Source organism: Nelumbo lutea, chromosome 3 (assembly GCF_056320005.1).
Source record: "Nelumbo lutea isolate HS-2025 chromosome 3, American lotus-T2T, whole genome shotgun sequence".
NCBI lineage: Eukaryota > Viridiplantae > Streptophyta > Magnoliopsida > Proteales > Nelumbonaceae > Nelumbo > Nelumbo lutea.
Genome location: NC_142686.1, coordinates 17,351,233 through 17,367,089, shown reverse-complemented (window position 1 = coordinate 17,367,089; position 15,857 = coordinate 17,351,233). Strand labels below are relative to the sequence as shown.

Below are 15,857 nucleotides of genomic sequence, written 5' to 3'. Positions count from 1 at the left end.
CGGTTTACTCCGCATTGTTTTTCGAATTTCACCTCCCCGTAATGATCACATTTATTGAAACGACCTGGTCCTGGACCTAGTAATGCACTTGTCACGTCAGGTTATTCACTCCTGCTAAGTGCTATCTTACACGCCTCCCTCCTCTCAGATGGCCAGTATCAGAATGGATATCAGCCTAAAAACAACAGCACCAGTTGCTGTACCTGTTGTTCTACTTATAGTTGCATCTCATCTCATCCCATCCATCATCTGCCCCTCCTCTTCAACCTTACCACCCACGGACCCTCTCAGTTCCTCCGATCTTCACATCAGCTACGACAACACCAGCGGCAACAGCAAAACCAACAAAGACCTGCCCTGAACTTGGCCGTTAGACAAAGACCCCCTCCGCCATAGAAGACATTAAATTATTAAAATATCCTACTAAAATTTCTCTATTTTCTTTTTCTTGCCATCACTTGCTTTCTATTTCTTCAAATCTAACAAGTCAAAACAATACTAACAAGACATCTATGGAATTCCAACCCCTCCAAATCTTTATCGACTCAGACCATTTTCAGTCCCCCAAGCATTACCCAGAAAAAAAACAGAAAAGAGCAAATCTATAGTATCAACTTACTTGAATAGAAGAGGCAAGGATTTGAGACTGTTCATTTTTTGTCAACGTTTGAATAATTAATAAAGAAAGTTTAATGACACTCGAAAGGTATTTGTGTAATTTTCAAATGTCACTTAACGGCTGTTTAATGATAGGTGCTAAATTGGCACATTTTGAATGTTCAAGTACTAAATTGTTGCATTTTAAAATTCAAGAACCAAAGTGGCACTAGGCCAAAGTACAGGATACTAATTGAGAATTTTACCTTTAATTTAAGTTATTTGTGGGCGGCAATCCAATGGTTAGGGATGGAAAACGGTCTATCAGCAGTGAACTGATTCACTTCTTATTGTTCCTAGACAGGCTTTCCATGAAAAGGCAGGAATTTCCTTCACAGCAATTTAGTTCGTCTGCTCTTCAAACAACAGCTCAAAATTCCATTTCCAAGCATAGGAGTCACCAAAAGTGGCATTAGTTAAAATTTGACGGGTGAGCAGAGAAATTTAATGGATAACTTTGGTGACCAAGTTAAAGAGGTCCAGCGCAATTTTGGGAGAGACCAAATCAGCCCCCCACAACATCCCACAGCACATCCCCGCTGTGTATTAGGAACATCTCCCGATGATAATCCCAAAAATAATAATGTCATCATTAGGAGATGCTCTCAATACACGGCCAAAATGTGTTGTGGGATGTTGTGAGGGGCAATCTTGTGGGGGGCTGATTTGAACTCATTTTGGGAATGATGAGGGAGCACAAGTTGAACTTGAAGTGTTCCATCAAATTAGTGACGATGGAGAGAACAGGAGTACAAATACAAATATGTACTGTGCAAACTGAGCCCGAAGATTTTAAATTTTTGAGAAAATTCCTAATTAGTATCCTATACTTGGGGCCTAGTGTTACTTTGGCCCCTAAACTTTAAAATGTGACAATTTAGTATCCGAACTTTCAAAACATGACAATCCAGTACTTGCTGTTAACTAGCTATTAATCAGCCGTTAAGTGGCATTTGAAAAAGACGCAAATGCCCTTTGAGTGTCATCTAATATTTTTTGTCAACCATCCAGACATTGACAAAAAATTAACAATCTCAAATCCTTGCCTTTTCTATTTAAGAAAGTTGGAATCACCAGAATGCCCACTCCCATGCACTTGTACTAATACAAATAAATTTGCACTACAACCAAGCACAGCCTTAACAAAGAGAAATGGAGAAGTGCCTGATCCAGATGAATGTGTCTTGTTGAAAACAACCGAGAGGCTGTGTGGACCCAAATTGGCATTCTTCAACATGACTATAGAGAACATTGATGTGGGCCCCACAGCAGTGGTACCACTCTGTCTGTAGGGTAGAATGTATCTAGTCACAACTTTGGTTGATTTGTTGTTTTGTTATTTCTAGTTTCAGTTTTATATTGGTTGTTATCTAGTCACAGTTATGATGTAAACACCAAGGGCAGATATGTCCTTTCATGTAACTATCATAACCTATATATATTAACTTAAAGTGGCGGCGGCAGAATGATTGACATTTTGTTCTTCTCCTCAAAATCTGTGTTCTATTGCTCTTCCATCACTCTTTCTTCTACATCTTCACTTTCTCTTCTCATTGAACCTAAAATCTCTTAGTGATCAAGACTGAATAGCAATCTTGAAAACCTACATGGTATCAGAGCCAGGTTAGGGTTTTTCATGTGAGTCTAATACCAGCCAACCACATGAGAATCTCCTATGACTGAAAGCTGAAAAGGAGGAGTTCGCAGACTGATTCCTGGAGATCGCCAGAGGTACTAGCAGCTGTTAGAAACTTGCTAGGGTTGCAGAGTGTTGGTGGTCAGGAAGGATCAGAGAAGACTAGGGTTCAGGTAATCCTAGAAGGCAGCGAACTATTTTTTCCTTGTAAGTTGTTACTTTTTAATAGAAGTTCTTTCAGAGAAGATAGGTTGGACTTATCTGGAGGGGAAGGTCGAACCATTCTAGCTCTTTCTCTCTTCGATTTCCTAGGGTTTCTTTCTACTCTAGGGTTTGAAAGTGATCTGCGGCAAGCTCTAGTGGTTGACTAAACTCTGTGATCTACCTAGAGCTACTCTTAAGTTGATTGGTATATCCGATCAGATTCTAGGGTTTCTTATTAACCCTACTGCAAGCTCATCTATACAGTTTGGACTGTGCGACTGAATTGCTTCCTCTCAGGACTGATTAAAACCCTACTGAAAGCTCATCTATATAGTTTGGACTGTGCGACTGAATTGCTTCCTTTCAGGACTGATTAAAACCCTAACTTTCCCTAGCATATCAGTTTTGTTTTAAAGCTGTTCTCAGAGTTCTAAGGGGGTTAGAGATCTACAGACAGCTATTGCTGCGTTGGCTAGTTGGTTTCAGATCAGAATTACTTCGATTTTGTGCACATACACTAAGAATACAGATCAGGCCTATACTGTTTTGATTGTGATTGGTGATTCAAGTATTGTTTTGAAACTTGACAGAAATGGAGTCTAAAATTCAGGCAGAAGGCAGTCTTGGGAACATCAGTTATGGTGATATTTCTGAGATGGGTGGTCAGATTATGACCGTAAAGTTTGATGGATCAAACTATTTGGAATGGGCCCAATCAGCCATGATGGCTATTGGTGGAAGAGGTAAATTAGGGTACCTCCTGGGAGATATGAAAGAACCTTCCAAGGGAGACCCGACATATACCAAGTGGATGCAAGAAAACTACTTGGTTATGACATGGTTGTGTAATTCTATGCAGCCTCATATTAGCCGGAATTATTTGTGGGCAAAAACAGCTAAGGAGATATGGGATGTTATGAAAGAAACTTACTCCCAACCCCTTAATGTTGCCAGAGCATATGAATTGAAATGTGAAGTGAACACCCTTAAACAAGGAGAGAAACCGGTATCGATCTACTTCTCTACCTTGAAGTCCCTGTGGCATGAGATTGATCACTTAGAGACTCTTGAGTGGGAGAGTCCCAAAGATGCTCAGACCCATAGAAAGCACATCGAGACAAACAGAGTGTTTGAGTTCCTGGCGGGATTGAACTCAGAATATGATATTGTGAGGCAACAGATTTTGACTAGAGACAATGTGACTCTCTCTCAGGCTTACTCATTTGTACATGGTGAAGAAACTAGAAGGAAGGTTATGATGCAACCCTTATCGACCTTTGTAGCGGCTACACCCAAATCAGGGGGTGATTCAGAGAAGGACACGAGGAAGGAAGACAAGAAGGATGTAGAATTTGAACATTGTAAGAAACCCAAACATACAAAAGAGACATGTTGGAAACTACATCCCCACTTGGTTCCTGCGAAGTTAAGAAACAAGAAGGGCACTACTCATGTAGCCATGAACACTGATTCAGCATCCTCATCTGGCACAAAAGGAACATCTTTGGAGACCTTAGCTGCAGTTCGGGCTGCCCTAATACAGCTAGAAAAGGAGGTTGGAAATTCAGCTCAACCACCGCAGCCTCCATCAGCCCCTGTCACATCTGCCTTCGCCCATTCAGGTACTCGAGCTTCAGCCTATCATGCCTCAGCTCCAGGTACTACTGAACCTTGTTGGGTAATAGACTCAGGTGCATCTGATCACATGACTAGTTTGCCTTCACTGTTTACTACTTACCATTTGTCTTCTGGTAGGGATAAGGTATCTATTGCTGATGGCTCCTTGGTTCCTATTTCTGGGAAGGGTGACATCAAGTTTTCAGATACTATCTCCCTATCATCTGTTTTGCATGTTCCTAAGCTTGATACTAACATTCTTTCAGTCAGTAGTATTACCAAGCATATGAACTACTCAGTAACCTTCTTCCCTGACCGATGTGTTTTTCAGGACTTGGAGACGCAGAAGGTGATTGGGACTGGCCGTGAGACGAATGGGATCTATCTGCTCGGGGAGCGGTTTCGTCAGGGAGAGTCAGTAGAGAAGTTGTCTTTTGTTTCTAAGAGTGTGAGTCCGGTTATGCTTTGGCATAACCAATTAGGTCATTTGTCTTTTCGATCTTTACAGAGTTTGTTTCCTACTTTATTTGAGTCAATTGAGTTGTCTCAACTATAGTGTGAAAGTTGTGAGTTTGCTAAGCATTGTAGAAAGCCTTATTTATTGAGTAATAAAAGGAGTGATAATTCTTTTGATATTGTGCATACTGACGTTTGGGGGCCTTATCATATCCCTTCCATGGGTGGGTACAAATATTTTTTGTTATTTGTTGATGACCATACCCGCTTTTCTTGGGTTTATCTCATGCGTTCATGAGATGAGGTACCTTCCCTGATCCAAAATTTTCACCAAATGATCCTAATCCAGTTTGATGCCAAGATCAAAGTTCTCCGATCTGATAACGCAAAGGAATATTTTGCTAAATCATTGACATCTTATCTTCTTCATCATGGGGTTATCCACCAGAGCTCTTTCCCTCATACACCTCAGCAGAATGGAGTTGCCGAGAAGAAGAATAAGCACATTTTGGAAGTGGCTAGAAGCCTCATGTTTACTTCTAATGTCCCTATTCGCTTCTGGGGGGATGCTATCCTCATGGCGGTATACCTTATTAATCGGGTCCCTTCCAGGGTCCTTGATATGCGATCTCCTTTTTCGCTTCTACACCCACGTGAGGACTTGTTTTCTATTCCCCTTAAGACATTCGGTTGCACTTGCTTTGTTCAGCTTCTCGGACCCCATCCCTCCAAGTTCGAACCCAAAGCCTCCAAATGCATCTTCCTTGGTTATGCACAAACTCAAAAGGGTTATTGCTGTTATGATCCTATCTCCGGGAAGAAGTTTGTCTCCATGGATGTCACTTTCTTTGAGGGGACACCCTATTATCCTCGGGTTGCCCCTTAGGGGGAGAGTAGTGAGAGTGGGGGTTTGAGTTCTTGTCTTCAGGGGGAGAGCAGTGAGAGTGGGGCAGTTCCTTTACCTATTCCATTGGGTGATGAGAACTGCAATGGTGAGGGTGGTCAGAGGGATCAGGAGTTGAGGGTTTATCACAGGCGGTGGAGGCAGGTTGATCCTGATCATCAGTAGTCCAGACCAGCTCCAATCTCATCTGTAGCTCCAGGCCCAGATACTTCAGTCCCAGAACCCACAGAGACTTCCCCTACAGATGATCTTGACCTTCCAATTGCAGTCCATAAAGGGAAACGGCATTGTACCACATCCACAGCCCACTGTATTTCCCATTTTTTATCTTATGATCGCCTATCTCCTACCTACAGGTCCTACTTTAGCTCCATTTCAAATGTCCCTATTCCAAGAACAGTGCAAGAAGCCCTATCCATCCCTGAATGGAAAGATGCAATGCAAGTTGAGATGGATGCTCTGTTGAAGAACAACACCTGGGAGGTAGTTGATTTGTCAAAAGGAAAGAAACCAGTTGGGTGCAGATGGGTATTTACGGTGAAGCATAATGCAGATGGATCTATTGAGAGGTATAAAGCTCGGTTAGTTGCAAGAGGGTTTACACAGACTTATGGCATAGATTACTTGGAGACATTTGCAACCGTAGCCAAGATGACTACTATTCGAGTTCTCTTGTCCCTTGCAGCAAGTCACACTTGGCCTTTATACCAAATGGACGTGAAAAATGCCTTTCTGAATGGAGATATGCAGGAAGAATTTTACATGTATTTGCCTCCTGGCTTCTATGATGCAGAAGTAGGTAAGAAGGTCTACTGGCTCAACAAGGCTTTGTATGGTTTGAAACAGTCACCTAGGGCTTGGTTCGATAGATTCAGACTAGCACTTGTGAAGTTTGGATATGTACAGGCCCAGTCAGATCATACCCTATTCATCAAAAGGGTGGAGTCCTCTTTGACATTGTTGGCAGTATATGTTGATGATATTATGGTCACAGGGAATGATAGCCATGAGATTGAGTCTCTTAAACAACTTCTTCACCAAGAATTTGAGGTGAAGCACCTTGGTATACTCTGGTATTTTTTGGGTATTGAGGTTGCTAGATCCAAACAGGGGATCTTTATATCTCAGAGGAAATATGTCCTAGACCTGTTGGCAGAAACTGGAAAGTTAGGTGTCAAGCCTGCAGATACACCAATTGAACAGAATCACAAGATTAGTGCCGAGAGTGGGGAGCTTCTTGAAGACAAAGTTATGTTCCAGCAACTGGTAGGAAAGCTCCTATATCTCTGCCTCACTCGACCAGATATTACTTATGCTGTTAGTGTTGTCAGCCAGTACATGCATTCTCCTAGAACCACACATCTTCTTGCGGCAGAAAGAATCTTAGCCTACTTGAAGAGATGCCCAGGTAGGGGTATACTTTTCAAGAACAACAATCACATGAAGGTGGAGGTTTATACTGATGCAGATTGGGCTGGGAGTGTTGATGACAGAAGGTCTACCTCGGGATATTGTGCCATTGTGGGAGGAAACCTTGTCTCCTGGAGAAGTAAGAAACAAAGTGTGGTCTCCCGGTCAAGTGCTGAAGCAGAATACAGGTCCATGGCCAATGGAGTGGCTAAAATCCTATGGCTAAGATCTCTACTTGAGGAGTTGGGTATTGAGTATGAGAAACCCCTGATGTTGTACTGTGATAATCAAGTCGCCATTAATATAGCACATAATCCAGTACAGCATGACAGAACCAAACACATTAGAGTTGACCGCCATTTTGTGCGAGAGAGGGTCTCATCTCAAGAATTATGCATCCCTTACATCACATCCAGTATGCAACTAGCCGACATTCTTACTAAAGCCGTATCAAGAAAGAAACTAGAGGCGGATCTATCCAAGTTGGGAATGATGAACATATACTCCCAACTTGAGGGGGAGTGTAGAGAACATTGATGTGGGCCCCACAACTGTGGTACCACTCTGTCCGTAGAGTAGAATGTATCTAGTCACAGCTGTGGTTATTTTGTTGTTTTGTTATTTCTAGTTTCAGTTTTATATTGGTTGTTATCTAGTCACAGTTATGATGTAAACACCAAGGGCAGATATGTCCTTTCATGTAACTAGCATAACCTATATATATTAACTTAAAGTGGCGGCGGCAGAATGATTGACATTCTGTTCTTCTCCTCAAAATCTGTGTTCTATTGCTCTTCCATCATTCTTTCTTCTACATCTTCTTCACTTTCTCTTCTCATTGAACCTAAAATCTCTTACTGATCAAGATTGAATAGCAATCTTGAAAACCTACAATGACATTGAAGCTTCTGAGATGTCTCTATGCTTAAGCCCTCCCTGTTTCTATAGAAAACAATTGTATAAATGTACAGTCAGGGACCTGATCAGCTTAGAGTCAGGTTCAAAGAAGGTTGAACCTTTTCACATATTCATGAACAATCAAAATATCATGGTAAATTAAAAGAAAGGCATCAATGTTGATTTGCAACAAACAAATACCCGAGGTGGAGCCCATAAAAAAGGGTGGGTCCCCAATGCCACTTATCATTAAGTAATCAACACATGTAATTGTCACATACAACACCTTTATGGCACATCAAGTTCACAATAATTTGGATGGACTACAATGCAAGTTAAAATTTACAATCTCATATTAGCTGTTGATCAGTTACAGTAACTCCCCCGTGCATCTTGAGGAAGCGCGCCATTGTTGCAAGCATGTCATATAAGATACCCTGAAAACAGGCTCCAGATTTCTTGTTTTACGAATGAAGAGAAGAAACAAATGCCCAGTGCCCACTTCCATAAAGAAGAAAAGAAGTCGGGTACGTATGAAAGCATACCTCAATCATCTGATTTTATATAAGTTAATATGGCAAGTATTATGGCACTTTTCCGGTTTCTAGCCACCCACCGCAACCAGGAACTTCCTCTTGCTGGTTGGTTCTTCATGCAAAACCACAATATCTTTTACCTTGTCAATCAGCTCCTCCAGCTTGTCCACACCCAAGCTCATGTAATCCAATGATTTCTTGTACCTTTGGCGATATATTTCTTCAAAACAACCTAGGAAGATACGACATGAGTAGCTCACAAGAAGCTCCTGTAGTTCCTGCTTAAATTGTTCAAGATGTTTGTCAATTTCTGGGTCCACCCAGAGGACAGTCTTTCCACTCCTCTCCTCGTGTTCCAACTTTTCATCATCTGAAAGCTCATCTGAAGAGCACCCTACAACAGCATTCACACTAATATCTGGATTATTCTCCTCCTGAGGTCCCTTCCTCTTCTTATCCTTCCTTTCTAGACATGATGATGAATTGGGGCCCAATTTTCCTGCTCGATCAATGGGGTTGTTGAGGTAGACATACTTCCTGTGGCCCTTGCCCTCCACAGTCATTGTATCTGCCATCTTCTTGAGAAGATTCACAAGCTTAAAAGCCCCATACTCTGCCACATACAATGGCCGTCCAAAAATCTTATGGTATTCTGCAGGAACACGGACAAGTGGTAGGCTCCCACCTGACAGTTCAAGCAGCTTTACCAACTGGCCCTTTAGGCCATTCAGATCTCCAGGTTGGACCCAAAAAGTTGGTTCATGTGTTTCATTCTGGTCACCACCAATGGGTCCTGCAGAAACACTGTTCAAACCACAAGGGAAACTCTGGGACCTTGATGTGGGGAAGGAGGGCATGCCAATTAAATTACTGTTATATTCAGATAAAGAATGTGAGGTCCTTGAAAAGTCCCCAGAATTAAAACGGTAGAACTGGTTAGCGTTGGACCACACAGTTGATCCACTTTGTGAGATCCCTTTGTACACAATAGCTTCTTCATCAATTTGGTCATCTGCATTGTCACCAAAATGGCAGCCCATAAGATATCCAGAAATGTCAGCCTGTATACGAGACATTAGACCCTTAGGGGGCACGAATCCTTCTCCACGGGCCACACTAGGCCAGTCCCAGACAAACCTTCCAGCATTACTAAGGGCAGATGAGACACCCACTCCAGCAGGAATAACAAGGATAATGGTATATCCACGTTGGCCCAGGATGTGCAATGCAGGAGCAAAATCTACATCTCCTGAGATAAGCATGATTGAAGATGGTGGAGGGTTGTCAAGGGCAAAGAGAAACATGTCAATCAGGATAGCCTTGTCAGCAGCATCTTTTCTTCCATTTGGAACATCTATGAGTTTCACTCCAGTTCTCTGACAGCCCTCTCTAAGCCGCCTGGGGAATGCATTGAAATCTCCATAAGCAGAGAACATTGTAACAGCTCCTTCAAGAACAGGGTGGACACGCAACGCCATTCGTATGTTTCCAGCTACATCTTCAGGACGGACATCACTTGGGACAGGGCAGTTTTCAATGTCCCAGAGGATGGCAATTGAACCCTGTGAAGAGGTCCTGCTTCGGTGGAGGCTTACATTTAAAGTCTGAACTCCGTTGACGTCCAAAGATTCAGAAGACAACACCATTGCAGATGTGTTTGACGTAGATATCATGGTAGGGTCATAAAAGAATCAAGTTTCCTATACATGATAGAGATATAATATGAGTAATATATAACAAAACAATCACAAAAATAATACAGGAAACAGAACAGAAAGTTCACCAAAATAATACAAACACAGTAAAGAGAATTTCACAATGTAATATACTCTGTGCAGTATTATCAGGTGCCATTTACATAAATGTATGAGCAAATGAAAAACTAATCCACCCTTTCCCTGGAAAAGTTTTATAATACAGCAGTTCGTCAAACAAATTATTCAATATAGGCTTCACAAACTTTGATCAGTGTCAATCATTGACTTCCCTCACCCGCTCCATATTTGCTCCACATTCCCCTCCATCCTCCAATTGTTCTTGCACAAACAAATGAACACAGCACACAATAATAAAAGAAAATAAAATTCAGTAGACTTTTGTATAAATCAATCAAACTTATTTGAACCATAAGCCGTCCAAACTATATGGGGTCGGCTATTTAGTTTCTATTTACATGAAGACCCTAAAAAAATCAGGCTTCAATGCTGGCAGTGAAGGTTCTGCTTCTTGATATCTACATAAAATAGGAACAGAAGAAATATACACAGAATATATCTGACATCTTTCTCCTGACAGCAGAACAGGTCAAAGATCCTTTGATTTACTTGATAGGTCAAAAATCAAAACTCTGATCAGTTCCAAAATGGTTACGATCACTTTTCATCTAGTTTTTGGTGTTGACAAATAAATCCTTTCCCATGTTTATAGGTTGGCACTGCAAGTCGTATTCCTCAATTTCATTCTATTTAAAGCTATGATCTGTAGACATGGATACAAGTGGCATGTTTTAGTCTAGCAATGTAGTGTCAGACACAGAAAACCTGCTAAATTGGAATTGGACACGACATACATGTATTAAGTAGGCGCATATACATGTATGTGTTTCAGGATCCGTTAATATAGAAAAAAAAATTACCTGATAATGTCTTCACATTCTTCCTTTTTGTGGGGTAAATATTGTATGATTAAGTTGTATTTTTTGTGACTATAAGGCTATAAGTCTGCACCTCAAAGGTTCTATTTTGCTGAACTATAAGACACCCCAAATTGCATAGAATCATCCTTTAACTGAATAAAATTAAACAGAAGAGTGCCAATTACATACAATCAACAAAGCTAATCCCCCCAAATGATAAAAGAAAAATGAACCAAAACAAGAATGTCAAGGAGAAGGTAGGAAAAAAAAGGTCAAGCTATTCACAATAAGTAAAATGTAAAGTAGCTTAACCTCAAACAATAACTCATCAACACATAACGCAAATTCATACAGATATGAACACATCCATTGAGACGAAATTCTTGGAAAGAACAAAACTCAGTGCAATAAACAATCATCACCAGACCCTAAAAACCTTATTTATTTTCTTCTCTTTTTGACGAGAGAGGGAAAAAAAACCTTAAGCGATCGAAGATATTATGATGGGCAATCTCCCAACTCTCGTTGAACCCTAAAATAAGGAAGAACAATATATAGCTTGCAAGAACAAAACTGAGCGAACCCAAGACATAAGAAATGAAAAAGGAAAGAAACAGTTATAGAAGGACCCAGCTCCTTAAAATCCATATAAACCGATAAATTATTCGAAATACCTCGGGAACAGAACAAGCCAATAAAATTTAATGAAAAAACATAAAGTTGGACCATCAAGGCAACAGAAACCAGATGAATTGCACCTCGAGGGTGAGAAGAATCGAGGAAGATCTTACAGAAACTACGAGAATTGTGACTTACCAACAACTAAAGCTGATCGAGCTCCAAATCTTAGCGATCGAAGCTAATGTTGGTGGATTTTCTTTTCTTTTTTTTTTCTTTTTTTTTGAGGTTTTCGTTTCTTGGCGAAACAAGACTGTTGTTAACCGTGTGGATCTAGCGGACACCGACCTTAAGATTGACGGAGTATGAAAACGAAATCAAATCTCCTTCGACTCCTGCCCGCTCCTCTTTTTCAGTTTTTCATCTGTCTAACAGTAAGGGCAGTTTGGTCATTTTGGTAAAAGATTAAAAGGGAAACAGAGCAGGAGAGAGAGAGACTCGGAATGGAATGCCGCCAGGTTTTGTTCAGAACTTCCCTCCAGAGGCCAGAGCCCCCGACATCTCATTTGGATTTGGATTTGGATTTGTTCGTGCGATACGCGTAGCCGGTACACCATACAAGTATCTGGGTTCGGGTCTTCTTAATCCGAATGCTGAGTAGAAATTTGGGTTTGGGTTCGTTGACCCTAACCCGTTTCAAAAATCCAAATCACATCAGCACTATGTCTTCCTTGAGTCCGATCTGCTCCTCACGTAGTCACAGAGCGTGCACCTCACAGCATGTCCTGGCCATACATTGGGAACATTGTATTGATTATTCATGAAAGATAATTCCAACAAAAAAAGTGATGTGGCTGTAAGGTCGGTGTTAGACACGCTATGTGAGAAACAGATTCCAATTGGTCTTCCTCTATATTTGGTGGATGATGAATCTTTTTGGATTTTTCTTCTCATCCTACTCAATGGTAATTTTGGGAGGTTAAAGAACCTAAGGCTACGAAGGGATCGGGTCAAATCGGATAGAGGGTGATCCAAGTTTGATTTGTTTATATTCAGATTCAAATCAAAATCAAATTTAATTTGTCACATTTATATCCAATTAAATTCAGATTTGGATTCAGGTTGCGTTTGGATATTGAATAGCATTGATTAATTAGAGTAAAAATCATCAAAATATTTATATATGATATAATTAATAGGGAAAATTTCCTATAGGTACTCTGAACTTTAGGTGGAGTGCTAATTTAGTACTCGTACTTTAAATCATAACAATCTAGTATCCAAACTTTCAATTTGGGACAATTTAGTACTCAAACTTTCAATTTGCGACAATTTAATACCCGACGCTAGATTTTTGTCAATTAGAAACTCACGTGCGAGTTAAAATTTTCAAAAATACTAAAAATACCCTTCTTATTCCCTTTCCCTAATCCCCGGTTGTCTTCGGTTTGGGTTGAACAAACGATGTTTTTAGTCTGGGTTGAACGAACGAAAGAGGAGAAGAGAGTCGACCTTCCTCTTCATTCCTAGCATTTCCATTCCACCCTTCTCTTCAAAATCGGTTGGAGAAACGACAGATAGGCTGACGAAGAAAGGTTGGAGAAACGACAATGAGGCCGGCGAAGAGAAGAAAGGTTGGAGAAACGACAAAGGGGGCCCCTCCCTAGTCCCAGCAATCTAACAGCCCTATGGAAGAGGCCTTTGTTCCAGTGTTCACATCCGAACATGACATTCTCAACTTTATGGAATTCTGATTTTCCGGTTGGTGATGTCAAGTTCACTGTGAAGGTCACCAGGGCAAAATCTCTAATTGTGTTTGACCGATCACCGTACCAATAGAAGTAGGGGCAGGACTGGTTATCGGCCTTGCAAGGTTGTGGGGTATCAGGGGAGACCAGCTGATAGTGAGGATCATGGCAAGTGACATTCCGGAAGGACATTGTATCTAGTTGAGATCACTAAGGGAAGACATTGATGTATTGATTCCTTTTTCCCAGCTTCATCTCCATGAGTCATCGATCTGTGTTTGAGGTGGAGCTTCATCATTGGTTTACTGGATGGAGCTTCTACTATCTTATCTCCGTCGTCATCACCATCTTCTTCCTCTAGAATGGTTGCTTCTGTTGGTTTATGCGAAGAAGTCTTTGTGAGACGGCACCTTGTATTTTCCGAAGTTGTGACTAAATTGAAGCTTACGTGATCGGGAAGTTCAATACCAGCAAGAATAGAAGAACCATTGGACTTAAGTCCATGTTGGCTAGAAACGGCGACAACGGCACTGAAACAAATGTTAATCAGGATGAAGAAAATCTTGGATAACACCATGCTCTCTTCTTCTTCATTTACAGAGCTCCTCCTACATGAAAAGCTTAAAGGGAAAAAAAGTAGACCAGGTAATTAAAACGTAAAATTAATCAAACTCCAATTCAAAGCAGATATTTTTGCAAAGGAAGAAGAACAATAGGAAGAAATGTATCAGTTTACCAAGATTCAATTAGTTTCTTGATAAAGAAACTAATACCCGTACTTTAAATCGTGTACTTTAGGCCATTTCCCAGCGGTGCATTCACCTGACACCACTGGCGTGAGGGAGCTGGTTCTGGACGTCTTTGTAAATGCAAGTATGAACAGTGGTTCCTACTTGCATTGCTCGATGGATTATTTTAATTATTTTATTCAGTCGAAATAGCATTGGGGGTATTTAAGACTTTTTATCCACTAATCGACAAAAATCTAACATCGGGTACTGATGAAGGAAGATTTAGCCCGACCTCGTAATTACACAACACATGGCAAAGGCAACAACTCAGCACAAAAGCACGCCTAAGGCGCGAGCATCAAGGGGAGGAACCAGCGGTCCGAACTCCCTACCAGCAGTCCGAACTCTCTACTAGGAGCCTGAACTCTCCCTTAGGCCCCAAGCCACTCAAAGGATAGTAATCCGAACTGGCCTGCCTTATAGTAGTTCGGGACACATATAGCAATTCGAGACACACTACCGAACTGGCTTGCCTTATAACAGTGGGGATACCACCGAACTGGCCTGCCTTATAGCAGTTCGGGACACACCTCACCGAATTGGCCTGCCTTATAGCAGTTCGGGACACACCTCACCGAATTGGCCTGCCCTATAGTAGTTCGGGACTCACCTCACCAAACATACCTCCGAACTCAAGACTTCACCTCGCTCACCACTCCAGCACTTCGCCTCTAGGACGCAGAACTGAACAAACCGTACCATGCTTGACACCGAGGAAGTTTGTACCCAAGGGCGGCGCACCTGACTGACTTGGGATCTGATGCTTCACGGCCGCATTTCAAATGGCCACCTGCCACGGCCACCTAACACCGCCATCTCCAGTTACAGGGATGGCTCCGACAAGGAGTAGTGGCGGTTCTGTCCCAGCAGAAAGGATGACACCCGAACTGGCAGAAACAGAGATAATCATACCTGACCTGACAGAGGCCTCGGAGTGAGTGCGCGAAGTGGTTATAAAAGGCCCCCTACCCCCAACAACAAGGTATGTGAACTTTGCGCCATCTGGTCTTTACTTTGCCTTTTGAGAGAGTACTAACTTGAGCTTCGGAGTTATCTCACCGGGTTCCCCCCGAAGTTCCCTCATCTTCTCTGTTTTAGGCTCCCCGTTGCTCCAGTCAGAGGCAAAATCGTTGACAGCTAAGACCGGTCGCATTGCGCTCCATCAATTGGCACTGTCTGTGGGAAAGCTTCTAAAAGCCTCCCTCTAAATATCTCTTACCTACTCTTCCAAAAAACTCCAACACCCATGGCTTCCTCCAACAATGCCAGACGTGGCACAGAAACGACCACCACCAGAGAGAAACTCCAAGTTCCCGTGGTGTGCATTGGGTAGTTCACCATCCCTCTTTCGGTGGATGGGATCCCCAGTTTGAATGTGCCACAAGCAGTGGCGCCCTTGAACCTTCCTTCGTTGAACACCCCTCTTCCACTCCTTATTGAAACAAACTTCGCTGAACCAACTGTTGTCCCACTGGCGACCCGCCAGAACCAGCTGGACGACCTAATGCAATGCAAGCCCAAATGCAACAATTCCAGCAGCACCAACTCCAGCAACACCAGGTACTACACCACCTCTCCCAACACCATTATCAGCACTAGTTCCCTCAGCTACCCCTAAACCAGTCACTACTTCCCCCCCCCCCCCCGGCACCCTGTTTTGAAGCCAGTTAAGGCCTCCCCTCAAGGTGGATGTCCTCACCGAGGAGAAGCTTTCCAACTCCAAAACCCCCCTAATAGCTAGGCTTCAT

General features: G+C 42.1%; 1 protein-coding gene across 3 annotated transcripts; it reads right to left on the bottom strand.

Annotated features, from left to right (window-relative positions):
• Positions 1–7,988: 7,988 nt before the first annotated feature.
• On the bottom strand, positions 7,989–12,382 carry LOC148863263 (uncharacterized). 3 transcript variants are annotated; one of them, XM_088978552.1, is made up of 3 exons: positions 12,069–12,382; positions 11,769–11,994; positions 7,989–10,017 (listed from the first exon to the last, which is right to left on the bottom strand). In XM_088978552.1, exon 3 carries the CDS (start codon positions 9,988–9,990, stop codon positions 8,386–8,388), a length of 1,605 nt encoding a protein of 534 aa, XP_088834678.1. In that variant the 5' UTR covers positions 9,991–10,017; positions 11,769–11,994; positions 12,069–12,382; the 3' UTR covers positions 7,989–8,385. The 3 variants fall into 3 exon arrangements, with proteins under 3 accessions (XP_088834678.1, XP_088834677.1, XP_088834679.1); XM_088978551.1 differs by lacking the exons at positions 11,769–11,994; positions 12,069–12,382 and adding an exon at positions 11,627–11,756; XM_088978553.1 differs by lacking the exons at positions 11,769–11,994; positions 12,069–12,382 and adding an exon at positions 11,433–11,618.
• Between the last annotated feature and the right edge of the window lie 3,475 nt (positions 12,383–15,857).